This window comes from Heterodontus francisci, chromosome 4, assembly GCF_036365525.1.
Source record: "Heterodontus francisci isolate sHetFra1 chromosome 4, sHetFra1.hap1, whole genome shotgun sequence".
Classification (NCBI taxonomy): domain Eukaryota; kingdom Metazoa; phylum Chordata; class Chondrichthyes; order Heterodontiformes; family Heterodontidae; genus Heterodontus; species Heterodontus francisci.
In genome coordinates this window covers 130,876,972-130,888,807 of record NC_090374.1, presented here as the reverse complement: position 1 = coordinate 130,888,807, position 11,836 = coordinate 130,876,972, and the positions used below count along the sequence as shown (strand labels likewise).

Here is an 11,836-nt window from a genome sequence, read left to right as displayed (position 1 = left end):
GTGGCACATCAAAACAACTCCATAGTTATTCTTCCCGTTTGTGTGTCGTAATTTGCTTTGCCATCCAGAAGAAATGTATAATAGATGTAGATATTGTCTGGGTCTCCACTTCTTGATTTGGAATGCTAATAAGACTCCTTGGAAATTGGAAACTCTTTGATGTATAACATATCACAAGAGACTCAGTTAAAAATGTTTGGAAGTGACACAAAGGCTTTTTTATTTCAGTACCATGTATGTATTGTGTAAGTCAAATACCATATTGCAGTTTACGTGCTGTGTTGTTTTGCTTCTCTGTAATTATATGGCTGATTTTCCAGTCAGTAGGATCAGTCCAATGACATGGAACAGATATGCAGGAGTTGGGAAATCCGGAGGGTCCCATAAAATCACATGAAACATTTAGGTTTTTACACTGACCCAAAATGAATGAAAACTTGATTAAATATTAAATTTCATGTTAATTTAACGCAAATGAGTCTTGGTATAATTTTCTTATACTTTGTAAATTGCATTTTGGTGTACTTTGCATTTTTATAAAGGCCTTAGTCTTTGTGAATAAATGGGTGCTATTTAGCCATAGCTGCAGCACCCAAGCAGCAATCCAGATGCCCCGATAGCTTGTCTTGGCAGAAGCTAATAACATTTAATTTTGTAGCTATGGCTCCTTATTCCGGACCCCTCAACTACTGGAAACAGTCTGCTCCTATCTACCCTGTCCCATCTTTCATCATATTAAACAAATCGACCGCATTGCCTGATAATCTGCAATGTGCTAATGAAAAAGCCTCAACAACAAAAGGTGTGTATTATTCATATGTAACTGCAGTCCAAGATTAGTTCATTTATTATCCTAAAGGTGCTCTGCTGACAGGTAATGTTTCAGCTATCTACCTAAACATTCAACAGTTTATTAATAATTGAGAAGAGAGTGTATTGCTCATCAGTCCCAGTGTGTGACTCGCGTACAGCACCAGAGTGAAACATGGATCTATCTGTCTTGCCAAATAACAACCATCCTGACAAATTTCTGCAGCTAGATGTAAAAGCATTAGCTACAAGTCCTGGTTTGAGCCAAATTTGTTTCACAGATCTCTCTGGGGCAGCTCTGAGTGGTCAACATTGGCATAATCGAGTCTATTCACAGGTAAGTGTGTCAAACAGCTTCACCGGTGTGCTTTCAATCTGAGAACTGAAAATAGATCCTTGTAGAAAACTGCTGTTGTACTTTTTATGAAATATCTTAAAATCGCTGATCTAAATAAAAAGATGTGAAGCATCCATATAAATAATTCTGTAAACATAAACATGATAAGACTAGGGCACGAATTTAACGTTTGGTGGGAGGCCCCGCCAACCAGCCCTAAAAGTCGGGGGCAAGCCCGCCTTTGCTGGGTCTGGGGAGCCACGCTGGGATTTTTCATTCCACAGGCATTTAATTGACCTTGGGCAGGACTTTCACCTCCTTGAGACAGGAAGTCCCACCTCATGGAGCTGCCGGCTAATCAGCGGGCCGGCAGCTCTTAGTTCCAGCAGCCCCACCAGGAGAAGAAAGGCCCTGGAACAACAGTATGTTTTTGGGACGTCGCCAGGGACAATCGGCTGGGCCCTTGCAAGGCAAGGTTGGGCAGGTGGGGGGTGGTCAGTGTTGTGCGGTGGGGGCGGTTGGGGTTTCGTAGGTGGCCCACCTTGCAGCACAAGGTGCCCAATCAGGAGGGCCCCCCAGCCCCCAGCCTGCAAGAAGGCCTTTGCCATCTGCCCACCGTGGGTAAAATACACGTGACAGTGGGAGGAGGCCCTTAAGTGGCAGTTAATTTGCCACTTTAGGACCTTGATTGGCCTGGGGCTGGTGGGCCATTTCTTACTGCTGCTACCCCACATAAAATTGCAGTGGGGGCGGGAAGGTGTTGGGAATGCGCCCACCCCCCACCTCTCACTCAATTTATGCCGCTCCCCCCGCCATTAGCCTGCTCATTGGGGGAGGGGCGCTGTAAAATTCCAGCCTAGATTGGAATTGATCTTTGCATTTACTCGCAAGGAGTTAAATTGCTATACTCGTGAAATCAAATGGATGTTTGCCACCACTACTAACATAGCAACAGTCATTGAATTAGACTGACAGTACAGTCAACAGCTATAACCTGATAACAAATTAATTCTGATAATTGTGCTATCAATTACATCATTGTTACTTCACTGTTGTGTGTTAAATGTCTTCCAGTCTAAGAACCAAAAAGTATCAGAGATGTTCAACTTGCAATTGTATGGTGATGGCCCTATTCTCATCGATAAAGTCCTCAGCAAACATATCACTTCTCTAACCTTGAAGTCTACCATCAAGAGGAATCCCTTGTATGCAGACATAAGGACAAATAACAGCTGGCAACAGAACAAAGCTCATCCATCCTGGACAATTCAGGATTATGACAGACAGTCAGTACAAACTAATCTAGCTGATCATTTAAGCAAGGTGATATGTTCCAAAAAGTATTATTGTTAATAGATACCAATATTTTAACTTTAATTTATGTACTGTATCTTGCATTGAACAGGCTTATCAAATGTCGCTATGTAGTTCACAAAGGCAAAAGAACAACGTTGAGCAATCATAAGAGTATAGGAGGTGTTTAGTAAAGGAACAATCAAAGATAAACCTTCTGAACAAAGGAGAGAGAAGCAATATAGCAGAGAGTTTTAGGGAGTATATTTCAGAATGTTGGACCAAAATGGCTGAAAACTCTGCGATCAATGGTCGTGCAGTGGAAGCTGAAAGCAAAGAAGTCCAGAGGCTGCATGGTGGAGGATACATGGGGAACACAGCACTGAACAAGCATCATGAGATATGGAGAGGGAGGGTCAGGGATGGACTTGTACATGAGAACATGGGCTTTGAAATTGAGCAACTCAAGTATGAGAAACCACTGAAGAGTCAAATGTCCTCCTCCTGTGTCATAATGACTCTATGGGACGAATTTTCAAATGGCCTCGCAGGCGAACGGTCCCACAATTTCCCGCCACTAGACAATGTGCCGGTCTGCCACCATGGTCCTGTCTCCGGGCCATTTTCACTCCAGGAGGATTGGGGAGGTGACAGCTGGAATTTTCCAGTTGGAATGCGGCCCCCACTGAGGCTGAAACACGGCCCAGGGATGGAGGAGGCCACCTGGTGGCAGACTGGGCTTGGGGGTGGAACTAGCGCTCCAACGAGCTAGGAAACTCACACCTCACACCTGCCATAGCCCATGGATCACAGCTGCGGCCTCAGGTTATCCAGTGGAGGGATTACCCCTCCACGATGATGGCCTGGCAGCTGTGGAGTTTTCAATGATGAGAATTTTTAAAATCTTTTCAGAGGTTGCCCTCTCTCTCTCTAACCTACATCAGCAGCTCCACCTTCGGATGGTGGGGCTGCCGATCTGTCAGTGCTACAGAGCCTCCTATTGGCCGTCCAACCACGGGAGCCCACCCACCTTTTTAATTGGACACACCCTGGCCACTAAATGCCTTCTCATCAAAAATCGCGTCGGGCTTCAGGCGCCGACGTGACATGGGGTCGAGACCCAGAAATTCACCCGCATCATGGTCCCAACCCCACAACAAAAATTCAGCCCTATGACTCTATGAAGGTTGCTGAGGACCACAATCTTAAGAGAATGAGATAGAGGGTGGCAGAGCTTTGGATGAGTTGTGGAGGGCAGATGTCAGGAAGCTGTCATGAAGATCATTGGAGTAATCAAGTTTAGAGATTCCAAAAGCTTGGATAAGGGTTTCAGCACCCTTGGGGATGAGGTAGGGCTGCAGGTAGGAAATGTCACAGTGGTTAGTATGTGGGGCTTAAACCTCAGCTCAGGGTTAATCGGGGCACTGACTTTGTGTACTCTTGGAGTCAGTCTGAAGGAGTTGGCAGCAACAGAGATGGAATCAGGGACTAGTGCACAGGATTTAGAGTTGTCTCCAGTCTTGCTGATTCCTAAGTTGAAGAAAGCTCTTGGTCATTGAAGACATGATGCCAGCTAAGCTTTTGGACACCAGAATGATAAGCAAGGAACTAAGGATTATGGTAGAGAGATGAATCTATGTATAACCATATGTGACAAGAGGGGGCTGAATTCACACTATTCAATATTATTAATGAATATTTTAACACATTCACATGAACTTCCTCTATCTGCTATTTTGACATAAGTGTTTACCCAATTAAAATGAATGGCCAGAATTTTACCTGCACGCCATCAGTCCTGCCGCCGAGACCAAATGCGGTTCCTGAGTCCATATGGGCGAACGGCAGGACCGAGGGGGGGATTTTACCAGAAGTGACCAATTACGAGGCCACTGCCAGGACTGGTATCCTATTAAGGGGGGGGCGGCCTGCCTCTCCCAGCTGCTGGCCCAATCAGAGGGCCAGCAGCTCAGCAGCCTCGGTAACGTCACTGATAGAGGTGACGACTGCTGAGGGTGCAAGGGGAAGGAGAGGGCACCTCCATATCAAGAAAGGGAAAAAAGGGAAGAAAGAGAAAAATAGAGATCTTTACAGAAGGAGAAGGAGGAAAGAGAGTTAAGGCGACATGAATTAACTAGGGGAAGACCCAGTACAGCCAGTGAAGGCACAGCTAGTGTGGAAGCTACCCTTAGCTCAGAACCTTGTGCTGAGCTCTTAACATTCTCCCAGCTGATTCCAAATTTCAATGAGGGAGATGTGGGAGCATTTTTCATCACTTTTGAAAAGCTTGCAACACAGCTGAAATGGCTGGCCGAGAGCTGGACGCTGTTGTTACAAAGCTAACAGGAAAAGTTTTATTCACTGTTGCCAGATGAAAGTTCTTCAGATTATGAGATGACTGAAAAGGCTATTCTGGTAGCATATGAGCTAGTACCGGAAGCATACCACCAGAAATTCTGAACCCTCCGGAAGCAGCCTGACCAAACTTACCTCAAGTTTGAAAGAGTTAAGCAGCTTGCTTTTGACCAGTGGATATGGGCAGTTAAAATACAGCCCACATATGAAAACCTCAGAGAGGTGATCCTTCTCAAGGAGTTTAAAAACTCACTTCCCCTTTCTATGAAAACCCACGTAGAGGAACAAAAGGTTCCAAGAGCCAAGCAGGCTGCAATTCTGGCTGATGAATTTACCCTTAAAAAGCCTTCCCTCATCACCCCTACAAACCTGAAAAGGATAAAAGATGGGAGGGTGATAGGAGCCTGAACAGCCATGGGAAAGAAGGGAAAGCTGGACACACAGGGGGCCCTCCTCAGGCCAAAAAGGATGGTGCTGAGATCAAGAGTGACACCTGAAGACCTGAGTGTTTCCATTATAACAAGGCAGCTCATCTTCGAGCTGACTGCTGGAAATTACGGGGAAAACCTGTAGGATTAATCAGGGCACACCAGACCAGTGCAGGAGAAGGGACCCTGTGCAAAGCACAGCAGAGCAGGCTGTGGCATTAACTGGAGCAGTAAGACCCAGTAAATCTACTGTTGTGAGTGCAGGAAACTTTAAAAAAATCCCTGAAAGTTACCATGATTTTGTATCCCAAGGAAAAGTGACCCCATACCCCTCGAGTGGGACAAGCAAGCCCATAAGTCATACACAGGGATACAGGGGCCACCAAATCCCTTCTGCTGGGAAAAGGATCTTTCCCTCAGAGAGTGCAGTGAAGGCTAGAGTGTTAGTGAATGGTATCGGAGGGTGGTGTATGCCCATACCTTTATATCGGGTGTACCTGGAGTGCAACCTGGTTTCGGGACCAGTAACTGTGGGGATTGTCCCTAGTCTACCGGTGGTGGGGTCGACCTGCTTTTAGGTAATGATCTGGCGGGGGCAAAGGTGATAGCTTCCCCAGTAGTTTTAGAGAGACCAAAAGAAGTCAGGGAGACAGAGCAGTTGCAGGAGAAGGTCCCCGGCATTTTCCCTGGACTGTGTGGTGACTCGGTCCATGGCCAAACAAGCTCCATCAGAGGAGGTTGAACTGGCACTGCAGACAGATGACCCTACTGTCTGGTGGTCTGAAACCTTCTTTGGGAAGTTAGAGGACCCAAAGGATGGGTTAAACAAAACTTCCTTGGTTGAGACCCAGCAAGCTACCCAGTACTAAAGAAATTAGCACAGACTGCCCAAACTGAAGCTGAAGCAGACGGAGTTCCAGACTGCTACTATTTAAAGAATGGGGTGCTGATGAGGAAGTGAAGACCTCCTCAAAGACCTGCGGACGAAGAGGGAACCGCGGTTCACCAGATAGTGGTGCCGCCGAGGTACCGTAAGGAAATACTAAGAATAGCCCACGAACTTCCAATAGCTGGATTTGTTGGTGTACAAAAAACCTAAACCCGCATAAGACAGCATTTTGACTAGCCAAATATCCACAAAGATATGGTGGAGTTCTGTAAAACTTGCCACACATGCCACACCCCTAATTCCCATACCATGTTTTGGGGAACCCTTTAGCAGAGTGCTGGTGGATAGTGTGGGACCCCTGCTGAAAACAAAAGGGGGCTACCAGTATCTTCTCACCATTAATGGATATGGCTACTCGATTCTCAGAGGCCATTCCCCTAAGAATTATCTCTGCCAAGGTAGTGGTGGAGGGGCTAACCCAGTTTTTTACCAGATATTGGCTGCCTGCCGAGATCCAGACAGGTTAGAGCACGAATTTCATGTCTGGGATCTTTCAAAAAGTTATGGGTAACCTGGGGATAAGCCAACTAAAGTCCTCAGCCTACCACCCACAGTCACAAGGGGCTTTGGAACGGTACCACCAGACCCTAAAGACAATGATCAGGACATACTGCTACAAGTAACCCCATGACTGGGACAAAGGATTGGGATTTCTCCTGTTTGCCACTATGGACTCGCGCAATGAGTCCACCTGTTTTAGTCCTTTTGAATTAGTTTATGGACACGAGGTGAGAGATCCTCTTAAACTAATCAAGCAGAAGTTTTTGGGACATAGGGATGAGTCTTCCGTGTTAGACTACATTTCCATGTTCTGGGAGCAGCTCACAAGAGCCTGCGCAGTGGCTCAGGAGCACCTAAAGAACTCCCAGGTAGCTATGAAAAGGCAAGCAGACAAACATGCCAAGGCCAGTACATTTTGGCCTGGAGACCATGTATTAGCATTACTCCGTATTTGGGATGAACCTATGGCAGCCCAGTTCAGTGATCCATACTGAGTGGCAAAAAGGATTAGCCAGGTAAATTATTTGATTGACACCTCAGACTTAAGGAAAAAAACAAGACTGTGCCACATTAACATGCGAAGACACTATCACAGCCGGGAAGGGGACAGACAAACACAAGTCTGTCAGACAGTCAGGCAGGAAGGGGACGAAAAGGACAGTGAGGACAGGTTAGAGGAGGGCTGGGAGGATTCCCAAATGGAAATCCTTACTATCCAGTTAACCAATACTAAAATGTTAGAAAAATTAGACCCCAGACATCACTACATAAATGCAGGACAAAGAGGCACCCTACCAAGGTTGCTAACAGCATTTACAGAAACCTGCAGGGACAAGGAAAAATCCCAAAAAGGCAAACCTTTTGAGGAAATGCCTCACCTAGTTGAAACGCTGTAGGGAGTGTAGTGAATGCTGGGCAGGCACCTGCGAGTGGTAATGTCTCAGAGGACATGGGGCAGATTAACAAAGAGACCCTCCCCACAGTAAAGGGAAAAAAGGAAAATGCCCTAAATTAAACAGCACTTGTGTGACTCACCAGGAAACTATAAGTGAGGTCAGTGTGGATCTACCCACTGAAGAACCCAATGATCAGGTCCCAAACCCAAAGCTAATCAAACCCAACAATTTTAATTCAGAATTCAGCAAGATCAAGGGCCCTAAGGAAACCTCAGACACCTCACAGGGGCTAAAAAACAATTTATTACCCAATGCCACTATAGGGAGAAAAATTATCAAGGTGCTGGAACCTGGATGGTTAAAGACACATTGCAGAAAAAAAAACCTATGTAATCGCTGATGCCTTGTCCAGGGTCTAACCTGACACATAACCATCCCAGACCAACTCCAAAAAAAAGTTAAATCGGCATAGCTGTTGCAGACAAAGCCAACTGCAGCAATTCTAAGAGTCATGAGTGAATTTGAGGAGTGAGTGTTGAGAATGAATGTGTGTTTTCTTCTTTATCTTTTCCACAACTTTAATGAAATGTTCTTATCAACATAATTCATTTCATGTGGTGCGGAGGTTTCAAGAAAAATAATATGCCAAATGAAGAATATTAATTCATCAGTTGGAAACTTGCATTAAACTTTTTATGGAAAAACTCCTGCAGTTAACTTTTTAAAAATTGGCAGCCAAGATGGCCACCACAATTTTCATCTGAAATACCTTTTCACATTCCATGGGGAGCATGGACCCAGAACAATGGCTCAGAGTCATAGAGAGATACAGCACTGAAACAGGCCCTTTGGCCCATCAACAACCACCCATTTATACTAATCCTACATTAATCCCATATTCCCTACCACCTACCTATACTCGGGGCAATTTGCCATGGACAATTTACCTATCAACCTGTAAGTCTTTGGCTGTGGGAGGAAACCGGAGCACCCGGTGGAAATTCATGCGGTCACAGGGAGAACTTGCAAACTCCGCACAGGCAGCACCCAGAACTGAACCCAGGTCACTGGAGCTGTGAGGCTGTGGTGCTAACCACTGCACCACTGTGCTTGCTCTAAGTGACTGAATTACCTAAGATTGTTTCATTAGCACAGCATTCAATGCAATCCTAACACCTTGACTTTGAAAGAGCAAACCCCTCCAAGTGTAAATATTGGCATCCTGGGGCCTAGGGAGCAAATTCAAAACCTTGAATCTCATTAGAAGGTTCCAGAAAATACTCTGAGGCAGTTATGTGACCGTCTGTCCATCTCTGTGAAAGCTGGGAGTTTCCTTGAACAAAGGAAGTCAAGCCAGTAACTCAGACTGTGCAGCAGCAGAAAGGCTGTGTGCCTCCCTGTCTCTCTCTCTCCAGATAACGCCACAAGTTTGAACACCGTCTGCGACTGTGGACCCTCCAAGCATACAGATTGCTACAGACAGAGACCAGGGGAAGAGAGCCTCCTACAAGTCTGCCTCCAAGAAAACCCTGAGCCAAGCGGGCCAGCCACAAAGTGCACTTTGACTAACCATAGACTTTAAGAATACAACTTCAGCCTGTGACCCCCTCCTCACCTGTCCGTAACACCATGTTTGGAGTGGATGGATGTTCTGGAATTGCTGATGCAAGGCCAGAACCTAGCATAGTTGTTTCATGGCCTAATTTCCAGCATCCTGTTGTGCTCCCACCAAACTTACAGTGGGAGTATGCTGCAAGAACTGTGTTTTTTTCGGGGCGGTTGTTAAATCTTGTACTAAATTCCTCGTGTATATTTGCTGGATCCTTGCATCTGTCTAGACTTACACAGAAGTGGAGCAGCCTAGGCAATTTAAAAGAAAACAATTAATGGACCAGATCTTTTCACCATTAATTTCCAAGGGGTTTGTCCTAATTATCCACTGTAACATTGGCAGAAGATCCAGAAAAATGGCTGAAGTTATGGTGGATATTCAGGAGAAGCACCACATAAATTTAACCTCTCTATGTTCAAACTAATATCACGCCCATAGGCTATATAATGCCACGTGATGTGACAATCATTCCATAGTGCCCCAGACCTACCAACAAAAGGTGCTGGTCATCATCCTGTGGCTAAGTGGTTTAGCTCACAGGTCAGTTGATGTAGTGTTGCACTTTCTGGCCTGGATGCATCATTTACAGGCATTTGGGGAGATACAGCTGTCACCGGGATCAAGGTTTTCGGAGGGGTGGTGGGGCAGATGGTGAGAAACCACTCTGAAAATATTTCCCTTTAATCACTGGGCTACACCAATTTTGGGATGGAATTAATAGTAATTATAAAATCAGCTCTGTCGGTTTTCTATTTGTATATTTAATTGCATTTATTTTCATTTAGGAGGATCCAAATGACCTGAAGTTTTGGTTGGATGACATTTATACACCAGGATACGACTCTTTACTGAAGAAGAAAGAATCTGAACTGAAAAGATCCAAATGCTGTAAACTAGTAACACTGATAGTATTAGTAGCCTGCACTTTAATTACTGTAATTACTATATTAATAGTTGTTATTGGATACTAAATTAGTGAGCCAATGAAAATTGATATAAAAAACTTTACTAGTCATTTTCATGTTATTCAGAACGGAAAGAGGATGTACAGCCCATCGTGACTGTGCCAGCTCTTTCGATGAGCTATCCAATTAGTCCCATCCCCCTGCTCTATTCCCATAGCCCTTTTCAAGTATCTAGTCAATTCCCTTTTGAAAGTAACTGTTGAATCTGCTTCCACCAGCCTTTCAGCCTTTCAGAACAACTCGCAGCTTTAAAGAATTTCTCCTAATCTCCCTTCTGGTTCTTTTGCCAATTACCTGAAATTTGTGTCCTCTGCTTACTGACCCTGCTGCTATTGGATACAGTTTCTCTTTCTTTATTCCATAAAACCCCTTCATAATTTGGAAATGTTCATGTTATTCTTATCCAGTCTTAAACTGACTGAGATTACATTATGTTTTAGATCTTCAGAGGCTGATTTTACAGTTAATGCTGAATTAATTTGAAATGTAATGTTCAATCTCAGTTCTTGAAAGGTTATTTTCCTTAGTAGATTTACATAATGTAAATTTAAGAAATGCAAACATATAAACTATTCAAAAAAATGTAGGTCATATGATCATTATTATTCTTCAGTATTTACTTCAATGTCATTTGGATGAAACTTTAATCTTCCGGCCAATTTTGATAAAATATGGAAATAAGAAAATGCAAAGTTAGAAATAACACCAAATGCATAATTGTTCCAGAGGCTTATAAATATAGGGTAATATTGTTTCAGGCACTTCTAAAATATGTGTTTACAATCTGTTTGTAGACCCATTTTGCACAAAATCATGATGAGGGTTTGCTTCTTCCTCGGATATAATATCACCTCCCCAATATTTTCCATGTACTAGTGAATCTCCCACAGCATTGTCTTGAGTCAACGTGACAAGCACCATTCCCTTTCCCTGGCAACTGTCTGGGGTTGAACCATGCTGTTTGTAAACTTGGTGTCATATTTGACCTCAAGATCAGCTTCTGACCACATATCCGTGCCATCACTAAGACTGCCTATTTCCCACTCTGTAACATCACTCGATTCTGTTCTTGCTCAGCTTATTTGCTGCTGAAACTCTCATTCATGCCTTTGTTACCTCTAGACTTGACTATTTCAATGTACTCCTGGCTGACTTCCCATGTTCTACCCTGCATAAACTTGACATCATACAAAACTCTGCTGCCTCTGTTCTAACTCGTACCAAGTCCTGTTCACCCATCACCCCTGTGCTCGTTGAACTCCATTGGTCCCTGGTTAAGTTATACCTCAATTTTGAAATTCTCATCCTTGTTTTAAAATCCCTCCATGGCCTCACCCTCCCTATCTCTGCTATTTCCTCCATCCCCACAACCCTCTGAGATATCTGTGCTGCTCTAATTCTGCCGTCTTCAGCATTCCCGATTTTAATTACACCACCATTGGTGGCCTTGCATTCGGGTGCCAAGGCCCTAAGCTCTGGAATATCCTCCCTAAACCACACCACCAATCTTTTTTCCTTTCAGATGCTCCCTAAAATTTACCTCGTTGACCAAGCTTTTGGTCATCTGCCCTGATATCTCCATATGTGACTCTGTGTTGTCCTTCGCTTTACAATTCTCCTGTGAAGAGCCTTGGGAGTTTTATTATGTTAAACACACTATATAAATACAAGATGTTGTTGTTGTTGGCAT

At 44.3% G+C, this 11,836-nt stretch overlaps 1 protein-coding gene across 1 annotated transcript; it reads left to right on the top strand.

Annotated features, from left to right (window-relative positions):
• Positions 1 to 985: 985 nt before the first annotated feature.
• On the top strand, positions 986 to 10,152 carry LOC137368718 (major intrinsically disordered NOTCH2-binding receptor 1-like). The gene is made up of 3 exons (XM_068028890.1): positions 986 to 1,147; positions 2,222 to 2,470; positions 9,967 to 10,152. The coding sequence occupies exons 1-3, from the start codon at positions 986 to 988 to the stop codon at positions 10,150 to 10,152; spliced, it is 597 nt and encodes a 198-aa protein (XP_067884991.1).
• Positions 10,153 to 11,836: the final 1,684 nt, after the last annotated feature.

Bases quoted from the DNA above. Each gene is read 5' to 3' on its own strand.
- LOC137368718 (XM_068028890.1), top strand. From the start codon at position 986: ATGGATCTATCTGTCTTGCCAAATAACAACCATCCTGACAAATTTCTG. The intron at 1,148-2,221 runs GTAAGTGTGTCA...AATGTCTTCCAG, and splicing joins ATAATCGAGTCTATTCACAG to TCTAAGAACCAAAAAGTATC. The intron at 2,471-9,966 runs GTGATATGTTCC...ATTTTCATTTAG, and splicing joins TAGCTGATCATTTAAGCAAG to GAGGATCCAAATGACCTGAA.